The 20,311-nt window shown below is 36.1% G+C and overlaps 1 protein-coding gene and 1 long non-coding RNA gene across 3 annotated transcripts in view; one reads left to right on the top strand and one right to left on the bottom strand.

Moving 5' to 3' along the window:
• The window catches only part of LOC122453743, a 173,704-nt gene that overhangs the window by 61,453 nt on the left and 91,940 nt on the right, over window positions 1-20,311 (bottom strand). The gene's annotated exons all lie outside the window — the stretch shown is intronic.
• The window catches only part of SCN9A (sodium voltage-gated channel alpha subunit 9), a 164,569-nt gene that overhangs the window by 92,826 nt on the left and 51,432 nt on the right, over window positions 1-20,311 (top strand). Inside the window, exons 11-17 of the mRNA XM_043487903.1 lie at window positions 1,109-1,396; window positions 3,675-4,046; window positions 6,831-6,960; window positions 8,193-8,431; window positions 11,900-12,073; window positions 12,832-13,188; window positions 15,785-16,261. Of these exons, the coding sequence (XP_043343838.1) occupies window positions 1,109-1,396; window positions 3,675-4,046; window positions 6,831-6,960; window positions 8,193-8,431; window positions 11,900-12,073; window positions 12,832-13,188; window positions 15,785-16,261 (2,037 nt within the window). The remainder of the gene's footprint in view (window positions 1-1,108; window positions 1,397-3,674; window positions 4,047-6,830; window positions 6,961-8,192; window positions 8,432-11,899; window positions 12,074-12,831; window positions 13,189-15,784; window positions 16,262-20,311) is intronic.

Raw genomic sequence — 20,311 nt, 5'->3', positions numbered from 1 at the left:
ACTTTAAGTCACAAATTTTTGTGGATTTCTCCTTACTCCTCCCTCCGAAGGGGCACGTCAGTGGAAAAGTTTGAGGAGGTTTGTACTAAGAGAACCAAAATTTCAAATATTTTCCATGAGTTTGATGGTTTGTCCTAGTAAAATCTTTTCAAGAAATCTAACCTATTGGGAGAAAGTTAGTAATCTGTAATGCAGAGAAGCTTTTAGGCAGAAAAATGTTCAGTGTAATATTTTAATATTAAAAATCAGAAAGAATTTAAATTTCTAAAAATTAGAAAATGGCTAAGAGGATTACAATATTTTTGTGTCTTGAAATATTATTCAGCCATAAAATGATGTGTTTTTAAGAATATTATGACAGGAAAAGGTGTTAATATAATAATATATTAAGTCATAGAATATAAAATTGAATATAATATATACATTAAAAATACATGAAGACTGAAAGACGTGTTAATGCCAGTTATTCCTGGGATGTAGGATTGTGAGTATTTCTTGCTTTTTATTCACAATATCTTTAATTCCAAATTTTGTAAGGGTTGGAAGATTTTATAAGGGTTTTTAATAATAAAAACTTAATTTTTGTAAAAGGGTTAGCACTAGGCTCTTGAAGGAATATCCTGGGTAATCCCTAAAAGTGTCTTTTATTTTCTTGATATATTATTCTATAATAATTCATTTTATTTTAAAATAATTCTTTCTTCATTTAACTATAGAAGTGTGTGAATCTATTGATAATATTGAATTATATTGTATGCCTGAACAACTTATACAAATGAATTATCTTGTCACATGGTTGATATGAGTTTTATGTGCCAGAATTATCTAAAGTTAAAACTTTTACATATACTATTTAAAATTGCTTTATTATAAGTATAGTAATAGTATATAATAGTTTAATTATGAAGCACAATATGGCTTTATTAACAATGCAGGAGAAGTGATAAACATATATTTTATAAGCTCTCTAATCATGATGCAAAGGAAACATTACTTCCCATATGAGGGACATGATTATATGCACAGTATAATTAAATTTGTGGTAAAGAGGTGCATTTTGCAGTTCTTGGAATTGACTCACTGTGTGTGTGTTCTCTTGGTTCAACAGGCAATAGCATTAGCAGCAGCTGAATATACCAGCATTGGGAGAAGCAGAATAATGGGTCTCTCTGAGAGTTCTTCTGAGACATCCAAACTGAGCTCTAAAAGTGCTAAAGAAAGAAGAAACAGGAGAAAGAAAAAGAACCAAAAGAAACTCTCCAGTGGGGAAGAAAAGGGAGATGATGAGAAACTGTCCAAATCAGAATCTGAGGAGAGCATCAGGAGAAAAAGTTTCCACCTTGGTGTTGAAGGTCATAGGCGAGCACGTGAAAAAAGATTGTCTACCCCTAACCAGGTACCACTGACATCATCACGTGTATATTGCCCGAGGTGGGATCATAGAGTTCTGTATGAGGGAAGGGCACTCAGGAGAAGAGTGAGTGACTTCATTAGTATGTTTTTAGGTAAAAACCTATTGATGACTGGGCATTTGTGGAAAGAACATAGAGATATATAGTCTTCCATTTAAGTTTGACCGTTTTAAAGGAGCTTATAGTTTTAGAATTGTCATGTCTTCTCCAATATAAATATCCAAAACACATGTTCATGAGAACCGATGTAGAAATGAAGAAATAATTTACAATATCAGTTACCTTTTCTTATTTTTATTCAGTCTTCATTTTGCAGTGCCTCATTGGTTAAAAACTAACCTCAGATTAGTTTTTTTCTTTTTTCACCAATGTAGGTACACCAGACTACTGTAGGTATCACCACTTTACAGTAGGTAGTCACCAAATGACTGTAGGTATACCAGATGACTGTAGGTAGTCACCACATGACCGCAGGTGGTCACCACTTTAGGGATCACCAGAATATCAGTCACCCAAACCTTACTGCCTCTACCCCAAAAGGTACCAGTCCCTAACATCTAGTCCCATAGTCTCTTACTTCTCCTTGTGTGGAATTTCTCTTTCCTTTTTTTTTTTTTTTTTTTCCACTGACACCTCTGTATTTCAGAATTTCCTGCCTACAAACCTCCAGGAGCAATGAACTATTATTCCTGTTCTCTTTACACTTCTCTGGTTTCCACGGCACAGTCCCGTCAAATAATTTTTCTAAAACAAAGTAGTTTTCCTGCTCAACTTAAAACATAAAGAACAGACAAAAGCTGTGTTGAATAGCCACTGGCTGCAGAACAAGACCCACATCTTGTCAATGCTTTGATCTTGTCATGGCCTTGATCTCAGCCCCACTCTGGTCAACCTCCATGTCCTCTCAGCCCACCACAGTTGTTCCTGTCACCTCCATGCCCCATGTTTTCATGCCTTTTTACTTGGTGCACATGGTTTCCTCTTCCTCCTTGTTTTCCTCCTGGCATGGGACCACCCACTCTTTCCCCGTATCTCAGGTGCCACCCATCCACAGAGTCCTCTGTTCTCTCTACTCCTCCCAATCTGCTCTTCAGGTACCCACTTAGAATTACTATCCTTTCCATCTATGTTGTTAAAATTTCTAGCTTCTGCTGCTTAAGTCTGTAGGACCCTACCAGATATACACAAAAGTAAAGGAATCCCTTCCTTCAAAGATTTCATAATCTAGTTGGGGAGATAAAACTTGAATGTAATATCGGTAAAAAAAAAAGCAAAACAAAACTATGACTAGAACAGTTCAAGCTAATTTTAAGGTAAAGACCTTATTATATGCATTTTCCATTATTCTCAATGCCTATCACCTTGTCCTTAACATAGTAAGCGCTAATGTTTATTGAATTAGATACATCCAAGGAATATGCAGTTTGATTTATATACATAGTTTATCTTGGACACAAGTCATGTAAATGTGACTTGTTTTCACCTCTTTGGTATTGGACAGCTTCTTTTCCATGTTCTAGTATTATTATGGGGGCTTCCCTAGTGGTTCAGCTGTAAAGAATCCACCTGCCAATGCAGGAGACACGGGTTCAATCTCTGGGTGGGGAAGATCCCTTGGAGAAGGAAATGACAACGCACTCCACTATTCTTGCCTGGGAAATCCTACAGACAGAGGAGCCTGACGGGCTACAGTTCTTGGTTTCGCAAAAGAGTCAAACATGACTGAGTGACTAAACAACAACAAATATTTTTAAGACTTTGTAAATCCATTGGTATTAGAAAGTCTTTCTTAACAGACCTTAACGGAGCCCTCAGTATGCAGGATAGAGTTGCAAGCAATGGAATGCAAAGATGCATACAGTGTAGTCTTAGCCTCAAGAAAGTTTCAGTACTTAAGGAATGTAGGGGTTGATGTATGAACAGCTCGGTAACAGCTATTAGTATCAAATTCTTTTTTAAGTAATAATTTATTTATAGCGACATGAATGGTACAAAATGAGTGGAGAGAGAACTTGAGGCCAGAAGTGCAGAGAGTGATCACAGTAGCAGATAACGTTCTTGGTCCTGAAAAGATGAGCTTTTCCGGTCTCCTCTTTCCTTATGTGAAAGAATTTGTCGTTTTGCTGAATTTCTTTGTTTTTAAATATGTTTCTTTTAAACGCAGTACAGAGCCCTCTGCCCTCAGGTCAGTGGTCTTCATGGGAGCTCTAGGAAATGCGTGCCTGCTTCAGCAGATACCATCACCTCTTATTTTCCCTGCAGTCACCACTCAGCATCCGCGGCTCCTTGTTTTCTGCAAGGCGGAGCAGCAGAACGAGTCTTTTCAGCTTCAAAGGTCGAGGAAGAGATATTGGATCTGAGACTGAATTTGCCGACGACGAACACAGCATCTTTGGCGACAACGAGAGCAGAAGGGGCTCCCTGTTTGTGCCCCACAGACCTCGGGAGCGGCGCAGCAGTAACATCAGCCAGGCCAGTAGGTCTCCCCCAGTGCTGCCAGTGAATGGGAAGATGCACAGCGCCGTCGACTGCAATGGCGTGGTCTCCCTGGTGGATGGACCCTCCGCCCTCATGCTCCCCAATGGACAGCTCCTGCCAGAGGTGATAATAGATAAGGCAACTTCTGATGACAGCGTAAGGACGTTTTAAATAGCTCAGGCATGGTTTGGCCCTTATTCTTGCATCCATCACTCTCTCTGCTGGAGGGGCCTTCTCTCTGGTCCTCTGAATGGCTCTGCATCTTGCAATACTTTTTATGCTAGAAACACACCTTTAACTGATTAATGTAATCCTTATACTATTGTTGTAGGTATCCAATTCTAAGATATTTAAAACCCCATTTGTGAAAAATGGTACTTATCTACGGATATTATACTTGATTATGAATTATCCCCTTAGGAAACAATCTATATATCAGCATAAAATGCATTGATAATGCTAACGTTATTAGTTGATAATAGGTTCCATGTCTGTAAGGAGATTTGGCTTATTTGCCACCTACCGCTGTTTTTTCAAGTCACTATATATACCTTGCTCTAAGGGATCTTATTTGAGTTCTTAATAATTAATAATAGTAATAATAATAGCAGACATGTTAGTATTTATAGCAGCCCTAGGAGGTGATATATTAATATCCCTTTTATACACCTGGGGAAACTGAGTCACGTGGAAATGAAACAATTTGTGCAAGGTCACTCAGCCAATAAATGGTAGTCCTGAAATTCAAAAAGAGGCTTCTATTTCTGAGCTTGTGCTTTTAACCACCACACTTTCTCTCCAGGATGTGGTAAACTTCTTAGGAATAATTTAGAGTAACTGATTTTCCCCCACACATAAATGAAACACACTGTTATCATTAAAAAAAAATACCAGAACTCTTCCATCTGAAATCTGTGAATAAAAACATAATATCCAAAATACATATGTAAATGCAAACATATACGTATGAGACAAAAATAAAATACCTTTCCAAAACAACAGTTTCAAGAGTTTGGGAGTCATTGAGTGGTATGAGAAAAGGGTGTGATGAAGCTTGAAAGTGAGATCTTTCTGGTTTTGAAGTTTCTTGGTTACCTGTTAAGGTCACTCACCATGTTACATTGTGTTGCTTGATATCAGAAAGGCTTTGACTAACCTAGTAAGCTCTGAACTCGTGCCACCTATTCATAAATCATATTTGCAGACAATGAAATGTTTTAAGTGAGAATGAAGTTCCATCAAAGCCATGGCCACACATATATTTTCATTTCAATGCATGCATGTGCTTTTAGGTCATATGTGACCTCTGTGCTTGCATGATATAGCTTCAGCCCTCTGTGAAGGTGTTTTTCTTATCAAATAAGCATGTTAAATTTCCATGGAATCATATCTTTGTTGTGTTTTGCTTTTCGATAATGTGTATTACCTATAAAAGATTATATAATGTGTATCAGATTTAGAGGTTATTTCCTATTTTTAAATGAAATGTTTCACTTAATACTTAGTTTTACCACAGAAAAATCATTGTCGTTCTAAATTCTAAGACTAAAACTACAGAACTGGAGTAATTAGTGGATACTTTATAATTCAGTAGAAATAAATGCAAAACATAATAGCGTGAAATAATGTACAGTTTAGATGAAAAAATTGCATGAGAAATAATATAACCTTGACACCTGAGACTGTCTGCATGGAGAAAAAAATTATTTAATCAACACAGCTATTTGTTTGACTTAGGGAGAAAAGAAATCTCTGCTTCTAGAAAGTCAGTAAATTAGAGAGTATATCAGCTAAAACATGGTTATAGAGAGATCTATGTAAGAAGTCACCTCCAGATATGTGTGTATATGTTCTTGCACATATATGGGCACATATATGTGTCCTTGCACATGTATGCATGTCCGTCCATACACATATACACACATACATGTATTTATGCCTGTTTGTCTACATTTTAATATACAAGCATATATAACTATATCTAAACAACTATATTTTACAACTCTAAATCTGTATATCTATTATATGTTTGTAGAATGGTGTGTGTGTGTATACACATATATATGCATACCACATATAAGTAGACAGATAATAAATATAAAGTTGTATGGTTGTTTATATGCATATATGTGTATGTGTGTGTGTATTGTTGGCCTGCACTGAACTGGCACAGTGTTTTAACTTTGAATTAGTTGCCAAGATTTAGAAATAAGACATCTTTACATAAAAATGGGTATACCTGGTAAGACTGAGCTCGTATTCCTGCATGGCATCAATCCTTTGGAGCCTCTTTCAGATGGAGCTTACATTCTCCACTCTGCTACAGTTTCCACCTGTCTTAATCATCGTTTTCCTACTGAGTCATTCATCTTGATAGACTCAGAGCAGTTCTTGAGATCTGCTTTGGCATGAGAAACAGTCATTACCATTGCCCTGTTATTGCTGTACCCCAACAAAGAATAATTACAGAAGTTTATCAGAGAACACTGAAGTTCTTCTTTTACACACACACACACACACACACACACACACACACCATTGCAACACTTATTTAGCTGTTTTCATGTTAGGACTCTTACATAGTAAAGCTATCTGAATAAAGTGGAGACCCAGAAAGATAGATAATGATAGTGATTATAACAATGAAAGCAGCTCATTTTAGTTTTTATTTCCTTAGCATTAAGCCATTTAACCCTCATAACGAGATTTTGAGGCAAGTACTGTGATTATTTCCGTTTCACCAATGACGAGATGGAGACAGAGAGGTTAAGTAACTCTCCCATGATGCACAGCCAGTAAGTGGTAGAGCCATGACTCAGATCAACAGTCTAGACTCTAACTACTCACTGCAACTTTGTGAGCAAGATTTTAGTTTCTACCTACAATTTATTGAAATTCCATTCTTAAAACTGTAATTAATCATCTTTTTTTTTTCCCCAGGGTACAACCCATCAAATACACAAGAAAAGACGTCACAGTTCTTACCTCCTTTCTGAGGATATGTTGAATGACCCCAATCTCAGACAAAGGGCAATGAGTAGGGCAAGCATATTAACAAACACTGTAGAAGGTATGGAATAACATTCTCTTAACCATACAGATTGTTAAACAAAATTCAGGTAAGTCCTGGTCAGTCTTAAATAGATACAGCAAGTACTTAGGAAGAAGTCAAAGAATATAAAATGGTGATAAGCAATGGTAAGACTAACCGATAGATACTACTGGAATTGTCTTTAGTGCTTAAAAAGTGGATAAAGTTCTTTGTGATTAAAGACAGGCTTTGGGTTATAATGACCTTTCAAAAATAAATAGCTTTATGGTACTAAATGAAGAAAGTGAGGGTGGCCCAGGGCTATGTGACTCTCTTATTGTATACTCAGAAATCTTATCTAGTCTCTCGAAATTGATCATTTTTCTAACAGGCAAGAGAACAATACCAACTTCCAGATTCTGTAACTTTCTGCTTCTGAGAACATTCTATAAAATTGTAAAATAGTAATATGTGACACAACATCTGTCAAGATAGTGATGCATAGCACTAGAGAAAGCAGTTTAGAGAATATGATGTGAACAGTAGTGATCAGCCAAAGGGTGGCAATTTCAACAATGTATTGGCACCCACCCTCTCTCCCCACAACATGCCTCTGGTTCTACCTTGTCCACGGGCTACCACCTCATCCCCCAACACACCCATGATGGACCCAGACATAGTTTTCATCCACCTCCTAAATTTATGATGAGAACTAAATGGGCTAATGGTGTGTGCTACCTATTGCATGAATAGCTCTATAAATTATTTCTAGTCTCTTGGTCCTGGGATTATTTTCACCTGTGAGCTGGCAAAAACTTTTCCTGTAGAGAATAGAAGTGTGTTATTATTGTAATGGGATTCAGGGCATAGGGGAATGTATATACTGGGGTGTGTGTGTGTGTGTGTATGTATATGTATTGGTTTATATACATTTATCTTAAATATATACATTATCTGAATTAAGAAAGCATCAATTCTTTTGTTTAACATCATATGTTAAGTGCTTGTTTCTCTCAGAGATACCCATATATGCTCTCATTCATTAATTTCACTGCCTTCTTCTTAGGATTGATCTGATAAATGAATGCATGATATAAGATTTTTATGTTATATGCTATGCTCTCATAGAAAGAATATTGTTAAACTTACAAAGTATAAAGCAGAAGACTTGTTTCAATGTTAAAGGGTACTGCTGATGTGTATCTGGTTAGGAATAAAATATATAATATGTAATGATTAACTTGGTGTTCTCTGTGGTTATTTTCTTCCAGAACTTGAGGAGTCCAGACAGAAATGTCCACCTTGGTGGTACAGATTTGCACACACATTCTTGATCTGGAATTGCTCTCCATATTGGATAAAATTCAAAAAATGTATCTATTTTATTGTAATGGATCCTTTTGTAGATCTTGCTATTACTATTTGCATAGTTTTAAACACACTGTTCATGGCTATGGAACATCACCCAATGACTGAGGAATTCAAAAATGTGCTCGCTGTGGGAAATTTGGTAAGTCTGTTAATGTGTATTATGACCCAGAACATCTCTCTTTGGTTGTCCTGATTATCATTCCTTTTTTTTTAAAGTCAGATGGATATTTAGCTAGGTAGTTATGCATGCTCAGAATTCACAATGTGAATCATTGTACAGAGACAAGTTTCTGGTGATAAACACTATCTTAAAGTAATTGTGCAGGCATATTGAGGTCTATGGATAACAGCATTATCTCCATAAGGGGTCACCATCTTGGGAGTAAATGTGTGTTTGTTTTCTGCCAGGCATGTCTGTTAGCAGCAACACTTTGAAAACTTGATACTTTCCTACCCATTTTATAATTATATGGCAGCTTACTTGTGAGTACATACCCTACAAGTTTTCAGAAAAACTATGGATACTTTGTTTTGACATATAGGTAAAGGATTCAGGCCTTTGGAATCCCAAAGTCCTTAGTTTGAGTCCTGGTTTTGCCTCCTAGTAGTTATATGACCTTGGGGAAAAATGTTAATATTTATAATCTTTCATTTTCTCATTTATGTAATAGTAATGGTTTCTTTATAAAATAATATTTTTATCTTAATATAACAATAATGCTTTATTTATATTCAATATATAGATAAAATTAATGCTTATTTATTAATATTTATTGAGAGGAATGAAGACTTCCTACTTATTAGCCAGGCATATAGTAAGTACTTAAACCTGTTTTCATCAGTCATCACCATCATAATTGTAATCATCATGCTTTCTTTTTTTTTAAAATTTTTGTTGGAGTATAGTTGATTTACAATGTTATGTTATTTCTGCTTTACAGCAGAGTGAATCAGTTACACACATAACGTGTATCTACCTTTTGTTATTTCCTATGTAGGTCGTAATAGAGTATTAGGCAGAGCTTCCTGTGCTACACAGTAGCTCCTTATTAATTATCTGTTTTTTATAATCATCATGCTTTCAGTGAATCAGCAGAAACAAGCCTTAAGGACAAGAATATTTAGAAGTCAAAATGATTAAACTGGACACAGAAGATATAACGGCAGCCTAGAGGGGATCTGTAAGCTTCAGGAAGATGTAGGATTCTGTTAGGAAGGTTGATGCCAGAGTGATCTCTTAAATGGGCAGTGGTGATCACACTCAGTTAATGCCTTATGGCAAACAGAAAGTGCTCATTTACAGCAATCTGCATAACCAGGCAGAAGTTCTATTTCACAGCCAGAACGTCCCAATGTGTGACTCTTCATCAATCATGAACATCTCTGGATGTCTCTGCAAAATGTCTGTATGAGATAATTTTGCTTTTGCCATGGTCCCAAATCAATTGATATTTGAAGTCAAAGAGTGTTTCTGAGTTGGTCTTCTCTCCAAATTTCTTACACTCATTTCAAGGCAGGATGTTTAAAACTCATGTGCCCTGACTTAGCATTCTTCTTTCTATTCCTAATTGCAAAAGGGCAGGATCATCTAGTTTCTAATTGTTGCTAGAGGTCAGATCATGAAAACCAGTACCTTCTCACTGAGTTGTCTGTATTACTGTGAATCCAAAAATGATCCATCATGTTTTCTTGTCTGTAACTACAGTCCCAATCTGGGTGCTCCCTGCTAGTCTTCTTGATGACGTATTATTTTACAAATGACTCACAGTTATAGAGTTAACCTTTTCCCTTTGAACGTTCTTTGTTCAGTTTCTTTGAATCAAATTGTACCCAAGTGATTTATAAGACTTTTGCTGTTGCCTTTTTAATTGAGTCCTTTTGATGCCATGTCATAAATTAAGGATGTTCTGTGATATACTTTTGTGTCAAAGCTTTGGAAATCTTTGGGGCTGCACTGGTGGCTCAGAGGATAAAGAATTTGCCTGCAATGCAGGAGCCCTGAGTTCAACCCCTGGGTTGGGAATCCCCTGGAAAAGGGAATTGCTACCCACCCCAGTATTCTTGCCTGGAGAATTCCATGGACCGAGGAGCCTGGCAGGCTGCAGTCCATCAGGTCACAAAGAATCAGACATGACTAAGTGACTAACATTTTCACTTTGGAAATCTTACTTTAGCTGCCACTATATTGATTAAATACTTTTCCCTCTTCTACTGATAAATCTTTGGGGTGAATCAACTTTTTCCTTACTACTCTAAGAGCAATCAGAACAACAAAAAAAAAGACTGGCTCAAAATTTCAGTATCAATATGTTTCATTTTTACTATCTTCCAGAATAACTTGTTGACATAAGCTATTTAATAAATGTTTTACAAAGAGTGCCTATCCTAACAAACACATGAAAAGATGCTCAACATCACTCATTATCAGAGAAATGCAAATCAAAACCACAATGAGGTACCATTACATGCCAGTCAGGATGGCTGCTATCCAAAAGTCTACAAGCAATAAATGCTGGAGAGGGTGTGGAGAAAAGGGAACCCTCTTACACTGTTGGTGGGAATGCAAACTAATACAGCCACTATGGAAAACAGTGTGGAGAATCCTTAAAAAACTGGAAATAGAACTGCCATATGACCCAGCAATCCCACTTCTGGGCATACACACTGAGGAAACCAGATCTGAAAGAGACAGGTGCACCCCAATGTTCATCGCAGCACTGTTTATAATAGCCAGGACATGGAAGCAACTAGATGCCCATCAGCAGACGAATGGATAAGGAAGCTGTGGTACATATACACCATGGAATATACTCAGCCATTAAAAAGAATTCACTTGAGTCAGTTCTAATGAGATGGATGAAACTGGAGCCCATTATACAGAGTGAAGTAAGCCAGAAAGATAAAGACCAATACAGTATACTAACACATATATATGGAATTTAAAAAGATGGGAATGATAACCCTGTATGCAAAACAGAAAAAGAGACACAGATGTACAAAACAGACTTTTAGACTATGGGAGAAGGCGAGGGTGGGATGTTCTGAGAGAATAGCATTGAAACAAGTATACTATCAAGGGTGAAACAGATCACCATCCCAGGTTGGATGCATGAGACAAGTGCTCAGGGCTGGTGCACTGGGAAGACCCAGAGGTGTGGGATGGGGAGGGAGGTGGGAGGGGGGATTGGGATGGGGAACACATGTAACTCCATGGCTGATTCATGTCAATAATGGCAAAAACCACTACAATATTGTAAAGTAATTAGCCTCCAACTAATAAAAATAAATGAAAAAAAAAAAAAGAGTGCCTATCTTAATTTTCAAAGGTTTTATGTATCAGAGATTTTAGTGTGCCCTTCTAAAATGCTCTCTAAAGGTGATGAAAACTGATAGGAGAGTTAGAGCTTAACTGTTCGATGCTTATAGCTATAGGAATAGTGATAGTTGGTTTATAGGATTAAATGAAATAATAATATATGTTTATAAAGTATCTTTATAAAGCACCTTGTCTGAAACACAGTAAATGCTACACAGATAGTCATTATCATCATTAGGTTGCTTTCATACCTTTTAATAATGCTAGAAATATATTTTATTTCTCATGTAGGTCTTTACTGGCATCTTTGCAGCTGAAATGGTTTTAAAACTAATTGCCATGGATCCATATGAGTATTTCCAAGTAGGATGGAATATTTTTGATAGTCTTATTGTGACCTTAAGCTTAGTGGAACTTTTTCTAGCAGATGTGGAAGGATTGTCAGTTCTACGATCATTCAGACTGGTAAATATAGACCAACCTTGCCTTTATATTCTATATATAAAGGGGTGTATCTTTGGTTTTACATTACTATTTTTTTTAACTTTTGGAGATGTGATTCAAAATATAAGATTAGATCTCAGTAGCTAGTAAAATGAAGTTCCTTTAGTAGCAAATGCACTTAAAGAGCTCAAAAATATTTGAATGTTTTAATTTTGGGATCTTGATAACATATTCAGTTGTATATGCTAGTATAATGATAGGGCAGTAATTTATATCACAATAAGAAGCTTATGGTTTGTAAAACTTCAATCATTATAATATGTTCATAACTTTGTGGATTTCATAAAGATTATCCCCTCAAAATTGTTGTCTGATGTCAAAAATATTAAAAAAATAATGACTTTTTAATGCTTTTCCCTCTAATTTATTGAACTTTCTCCTTATGTCGGCATGAAAAAATTATGAAAGTATCAGAAAATAGAATTAAGGATAAATGACCAATTCTAAAGGATATAATATTTGATACTGTGATAAGAGATTTCCATAACTATCCTGAACTAAAATTGCAGTTCCTTCAAAATATGTGTAGTAATTGTACAGTGGCAAATATAACAAAATAATAGGAATATTGACAGTAGATTAAAAGTTAATAATAAAAATAATTGATTTTACCAGGTAATGATAATATTTTAGAATTAAATTTTGGAACAAAGTTTAAGACTGGAAACATTGAGAACTTTTTCATAAAAACTGATAATGAGTTTTGTGTTTACTCTTAGCTCCGAGTTTTCAAGTTAGCAAAGTCTTGGCCAACACTGAACATGCTGATCAAGATCATTGGCAATTCAGTGGGGGCTCTGGGAAACCTAACCTTGGTGTTGGCCATCATCGTCTTCATTTTTGCTGTGGTTGGCATGCAGCTCTTTGGTAAGAGCTACAAAGAATGTGTCTGCAAGATCAATGAAAACTGCAAACTCCCCCGCTGGCACATGAATGACTTCTTCCACTCCTTCCTGATTGTGTTCCGGGTGCTGTGTGGAGAGTGGATAGAGACCATGTGGGACTGCATGGAGGTTGCTGGTCAAGCCATGTGCCTCATTGTTTACATGATGGTCATGGTCATTGGAAACCTGGTGGTATGTAATCACCTGTTCATACATTTAAAATTCTCCATAGAAAATTATTATATGATGATATGATCATTTATTTTTATAAATTATAGGATTAATTAGGTCTAAAGCCATTAATTGTAATAGAATATTGACTATTTTAATCCAGTGAAGAACAGAAAAGATAATGAATTATTGTCTTAATTTCTCTGCCAGATAATGCTTATTTATAGCTTTCACAATGTTTATTTTAATGGAAAGTTTTCATTTTTCTACTTCTTTCATTTTGATAGTAATGTCATATAAATTAATCCATGGTTTTCAGATCTCTTAAATGTTGATTCAAACATGAAGCCATGCTAGTAAACAGAATATGATTAACTTAATAATAACAAAATGAATTTATAATGGAACAAGGCAAATGGAAGGCCTAGTCCTGCTGTGTATAGTCATATATAAGACTAGCATCTATAACAAGTATCAACAAACTCTATGGCCCAAGGGCCAAATCCTGCACACTGCCTGTTTTTGTTTGATTCCTGCAAAGCTAAAATGTTTTCTACATTTAAAAAATCGTTTAAAAATATAAAGAAAAATATTTTTTGGCACAGGGAAATTAAATGAAATTCAAATTACAGTTTCTATAAGCAAAATTTATTGAAAACAGATACGCTTATTCATTTTCATGTTGTCGGTGGCTGTTTTACTCTGCATGGACAGAGATCCTCTGTCCTACAAAGCCTAAATAATTTACCACCTGGCCCTTTTACAGAAAAAGTTTGCCCACCACTACTCTCTAGTTTCTCTTTTACAAGTGATCTACTTCTCCATTAGTGTTTTCTTAGCTTGTATGCCTTCTGTTTCCGTCTATCTTATACCTACCTGCTGGTAGGAATTTTCAAGCTTAGAGGCAGGAGAAAATTGGGACAAAATGCTCTTCAGTGACTCACTTCAGTTTTCAAAGCCGTCATGTTCATTTGGTGTAGTTGGTTAGCCTGTCGTCAGACTGCTCATCAAATATGGTTGTCTATGGTAACAGCCACATGGTTGGTACCTTCACTTCCCATTGGCTTGAAAACAAGTTGCTAATTTTTTTTTTGTCCTTGTAGCCCCCATGCCAACTTGAAACTTGGTAAGAGAGTAGACATAAATGCTCTCACTGCAAAAAGATAATGGTAATTATGAGGCATGATGGAGGTGTTCCTTGACACTATGGTGGTGATCATTTTGCCATCTATAAGCTCATCAAACCATGTTGTACACTTTAAACTTATACAATGTAGTATGATAATTATATCTCAATAAAGCTGGAAAAGCTAAATCTAATTATGAATTTGAAGGAAAAAAGAAATCTATTAACATTTGCATTGATTAAGGAAACTAAAGGGAAAATGAGCCCTTGGTTTGTCATCACCATTCCTATTAGAACACACACACATCAACGAACATATATTTTACAGTGAAATATATTTTTTTACTGACAGTGAAGACCGACAGGAAAATAGTCTCAAAATTTCTTAATGATTCATCAAATTTATTTCTATGATTTTTCTCTTTCCCCTCCATCTCAGATTCTTCTCTTAAGCCTGCTATATTAACACAGACATTTTTTCACTTGTGCTTTTCTACCTACATTTCTGAGAAATTGTTCTAAGTGTGACCAAAATTAGTGGTTAGTCCTTTTCCTCAGTTTGGTATAATTTTGATTGTTTAAATATGAAGTAGATGACTTTGGCCATGAGGAGACTTACATGAAAGGGTTTTTCAATCATCTTTTTTATATAAAATATTTTTAAAATATGATTTACATATTTTGAGCCCTCTGTGAGAATTTTTTTTAAAAATAATGTTCAGTTTACTTGGACCCTTGCCTCTAAGGAGGGAAACAGAAATGGTTTTGCACACAAACAAAATTTTGCTTCAAGGATGGGCATTATCCTGACCTGTTTTATATTCTTTTCCAGGGCCACCCAATCATAATGCCATTATCTCATTTGAATTGGGTTCAATGGGCATATCTTTTTCTTTGCTTTAAAAGTCTCATTAAGTTGCAAGTTGGCACAATTCTTGGAGAGGATATTTTATTACAGGAACTCTAAGAGCATTATATGTTCCACTTATTGCAATAAGTGAAGTTTATCTTCTGGGAAAAGTAATCGCAGATCTTGGCTTAAGTTACCTTCAGCACAACAGACAGTAGTAGTCTCAATTTTCTTGTTCTACTTGCTTCTCACAGGTAACAAATATTAAGTAAAGGCAAATGTTAAGAGGGCATTTTAGGCGCATAGGAGGGAATTTGGACACAGGTTTTCTGCTGTAGAAATGAGTTTAGGAATGACATCACGGTAATGGTGAGGGAGCATGCGCTTTGCTCCTCATGCTGGCCCTTTAAGGGTTAGGCTGACCTCTGCTCCCGCGTTCACAGAAGCTCACACACGGGGAGAATGATGAGAACTCTGGCTTCTCTGCTCCCCCAGCCTGTGTTCTTATCTATGGATGAAGAAGTATAGAGCTCTTCATTGCTGGTTTGGATTTTGGCCTGTATTTCCGAAAACTGTACTTATTTTCTTTTTTTATTTCCTATCTCCCTGTTTCTCCACACCCTATTCTCCACCTGACTTAGGTCCTCAACCTATTTCTTGCTTTATTACTGAGCTCATTTAGTTCAGACAATCTTACAGCAATTGAAGAAGACACTGATGCAAACAACCTCCAGATTGCAGTGGCCAGAATTAAGAAGGGAATAAATTATGTGAAACGAACCTTACGTGAGTTTGTTCTAAAAGCATTTTCCAAAAAGCCAAAGATTTCCAAAGAGATAAGACAAACAGAAGATCTAAATTTTAAAAAGGAAAACTACATCTCGAACCGCACACTTGCTGAAATGGGCAAGGATCACAATTTCCACAAAGAAAAAGATAAAACCAGTGGTTTTGGAAAGAGCGTGGACAAATACTTAATGGAAGAAAGTGATGGTCAATCATTTATTCATAATCCCAGCCTCACAGTAACAGTGCCAATTGCACCTGGGGAGTCTGATTTGGAGGTTATGAACACTGAGGAGCTTAGCAGTGATTCAGATAGCGAATACAGCAAGGGGGTAAGATTGTTTTTACATATATTGTCTCATGTTATTAATTATTATAATATGAGTTAAAATTTCAGATTTTTGCTGTCATGAGTTCTTTTCTAATATGCATACTAACAGGTAATTTGTGTGTCTGTGAATTCGTACAGTAACTTCCTGAAGGTTCACGTGGTAAGGTTTTACCTACTGGTTCTTAATAACTGATGTAATCTTCTTTAGCTAGATTTGAAAGTATGGGAATATTTAAGTCTTCCTTTCCTTTATTCCATTTGTCATCCACTGTAAAGTCATATGCAGTCTCCTCTAATAGTGTCTGTTGAATCCACAGCTCTTCTCCATCACCTTTGTCTTTGCACTCTGCTTGCCTAAGCCATTTCCACGTGGTGTCCCCACTGATATCTCTGCCTTCATTTTCCATCTACTCTAATCCATTTGTTTGGTTAATTTTACTCAGGTCCAGTCCTAATCACATCACTCCTCTGAAGTATCCTTGATCCCCAAGATAGATTTGAATTGTACACTGTAGGTAAAAGCCTTCTTATTATGGCCTCAACCAGCTGACCAGCTGTGTTACCTAGTCCTCACGCTGGGGCTCCTACACCTGAACCAAGCCAGTTTTCTTCTGGGCCACATACACTCACAACCTGCGTGATTTTGCTTGGGGTCTCCTTCTTCAGTCAAAATCCTGAGTACGCCCTTTAAGACACAGCCCTCAGTTTCCTTGTATGTAAAATTATTAGCCCTTACTAAGAGCTAGGTGATGGTTAAATGAATTGCACATGTTAAATGCTTAGAACAGTATTCACAGTGCTCAGAAGTTATATTTAGCATTATATTTTATATTCTTAAAAAATTATTATATGCATCAGATGGTACTGTAAACTCATTGAGAACAGGAAACTTTATTATAACTTTTTTGTATCCTCCTTCCCCACCTCCAGGGGCAATATATTCAAAGTATTATTGAACTGCATTTTTATTAGTATGGAATATAATAATCATAAATGAGTTTTATGACAGGATTTTTATGGCATCTCTCTAAAGTTTTAAGATACCATTTTACAATATTTTTCTTCTTTTTAGGTCACATTTGAAAATATTTGACATGTATTTCCCAAACATCTTCTATCTGCTTGACCCTATATTAAGACCTGGGTTTCCAAGGTGGCACAGTGGGAAAGTAAAGAATCCACCTGCCAATGCAGGAGACCCAAGAGATGTGTGTTCAGTCCCTGGGTTGGGAAGAACCGCTGGAGTAGGAAATGACAACCCACTCTAGTATTCTTGCCTGCAGTGTTCCATGGACAGAGGAACCTGGCAGGCTACAGTCCTTGGGGTCACAAAGAGTCGGACAGGATTGAGTGAAGGAGCGCACACACACACACATATTAAGACCTATCCTCCTTATTATTGTGGATTTCGGAAAAAGATACAGAGTTCTGTGTGTATGTGTACACATGTGCACTGGCCATGTAACCAATACGAGGTGCATAGTAAATGCTCAATACTTATGCATTGAATAAATATATGATTAATAAATTATGAATATATATTTTAAGTAGCCAAAGAAATTATCTCCAAGATCACAAAGTAAGGAATAAAATATTTTATTTTTTATTTTAAAAATCTTTACATGGAAGAGGTTAATAACTCCAAAAATTCAGAAGGTGTAGTTGTTTTGGTTTGAAAGTAGAAAATTAGATTCCTCATACCCTGTTCAGGGGCAGTAATCTGGGTCTAGTCTCATGTGAAAAGAAAAACTAATTCAATTACCCATTTTTCTGCCTACAAAGATTAGAGTTGTAAAACCCTAGCTGCCTAGCAGACTTTCTGAATAAGCTTGAGATTCTGGGTGTTAAAGCATTTTGGTAGCTTGATTGTAGCTTCTTTATAGCTTAATATTTGAGAGGAATAATTTCTTACCTGGTCATTTTTTCTTTGCTCAAAGCCTGTGGCTATCCTTACATGGATCTCCTTAAGTCACTGGCAAATATCATATTCTTAGTATGTTGAATTATAACATTTTAAAGGGAATCTAATAGACCTGTCCTGTATAGCACCTCATTTTCTAATTCAGAAAGCCAGTAAGAGAAAGCAACTTTATCTACAGTTTTGAAGCTGGTTCAAGGCAGAGAAAAATCGAGTCCCAGCCTTGATGTGCATGAGTCTGCCTTTATTCTCCTGTCTTTGTCCCTTTCAGGGATAAAACTCACATTCCTAATGGGGTTCATACCCAGTTTGTCTCCCCTGGGATACTGAGCCATGCTTCTGAAGAATTCTGTGGTATCCAGAGGTTTGTGATGCCATAGTATCCAACTGTCTTCTATAATTAATTATTTCATCTATAAGTTTTTTGGTACTGAAATAGACTATTTTAACAGTTCATAAAGTTACTCTGCCACCTGTCCTGTGAACCTTTCCTAAACCTAAAAAGCATGAAATTTAGTGCACTTAAACTGTGTTATCCAAAGACCATTTGATGGTAACTTAATATTCTTAATTATCATTGAGTTTTTTATGACATTGTAGTCATAACTACTTGAGAAAAAATACATTTTTTTCTATTTCATAGAAATATGTGGCATAATATTCAGGAGCTTGAGGCTACCTCATAGGTCATAATTAAAAATATATAAACTAGTTTCTTTAAGTCGTTTGCACAGTATTTGAGTTGGTAAGCCCTAAACAAATGTTAGGTATCATGTTTATTATTGTATTCATCATCATTATTAGCCTCTAAAAATTCAGATTTTAAATTATGGGCTTTGAAATTTTGTCCTTCTTCATAAGACATTTTCCATGATGTATATCAAAAGTGCATCACCTTGAGTGTATTCAAACCTGCTTGACTATACACTGAACTTGAGAAGTAATGGAATTTCAAGATCTATAAAAAATTTGTTATGTAGTATTAAGCAGTTGCCAACTGTAACAACCTGCATCTAGAGTCTTCCTCTCGAGTGCCTTGTGATTTAAATGTTTCTAGTTATGACTTATTGGTTTTATTTTTCAATGGAACACTAAAAGAAATTCACATTTCCTTATTTACCTGAAGTGTTTCTATATCATTTCATTCTAAGCTCTCTACTCTAATTCCCCTAATCTTCAGCTCCCATTGAGTTCCCAATTTTTTAACTGCTTAATTCCCTCCTTTGTATCTTTCCTATATTTTCATCTTTGAAATAATTCTCTTTTTTTCCATTTATTTTTATTAGTTGGAGGCTAATTACTTTACAATATTGTAGTGGTTTTTGCCATACATTGACATGAATCAGCCTTGGATTTACATGTGTTCCCCGTCCTGATCCCCCCTCCCACCTCCCTCTCCACCCAATCCCTCTGGGTCTTCCCGGTGCACCAGCCCGGAGCAGTTGCCTCATGCATCCAACCTGGGCTGGTGATCTGTTTCACCCTGTTTCGATGCTGTTTCGATGCTGTTCTCTCAAAACTGAAATAATTCTTGATGAACTTTTCCCAAAAGGGCAAATCATGATTATCCAATAGAAAATAATGCCCAACTGAATATATGTCAGTTCTTTAAGTCTTAAGCACTACCTGGAGTATTGTGAAGAAGGCAGCCTCTGGAGATAGAATTCTTGCCTTAGATCCTAGCTTTAATATTTACTGTCTCCATGATTTGAGCAATTTACAAAAACCTCTGGTTATTTTTTCTAGTTTCCTTATATGCAAAATAGAATTATAATAAAGATTAAATGATTTGGGTAAACAAACAAGTGCTTGTTGAAAAATAAGTGCCCAATTAACAATTACCATGGGGATGAAATTGAGTAGTCATATACACATTGTAAGCAGCTATTTGCTACAGGTTAAATTTTTATGTGTAAAGACAAGTGTAGGAGCTTGTTACAAATGCCTGTTCTGGGCTATATCCTGCAAACTCTCTCTGTCTAAGTCTGGATGCCCTCTCAGAATCCTTACTGGCAGTGTTCCCAGTGACCACTGTGTTGGATTGGTGGGCATAAATGAACCTAAGTTCTTCTCTGGCCTGTCTTGATCTAGGTTTCTGAAAATTCATTTTCTTTATTCAAGGGCTGGGGATAT

This window comes from Cervus canadensis, chromosome 15, assembly GCF_019320065.1.
Source record: "Cervus canadensis isolate Bull #8, Minnesota chromosome 15, ASM1932006v1, whole genome shotgun sequence".
Lineage (NCBI taxonomy): Eukaryota > Metazoa > Chordata > Mammalia > Artiodactyla > Cervidae > Cervus > Cervus canadensis.
This window is presented reverse-complemented; position numbering and strand designations above follow the sequence as displayed.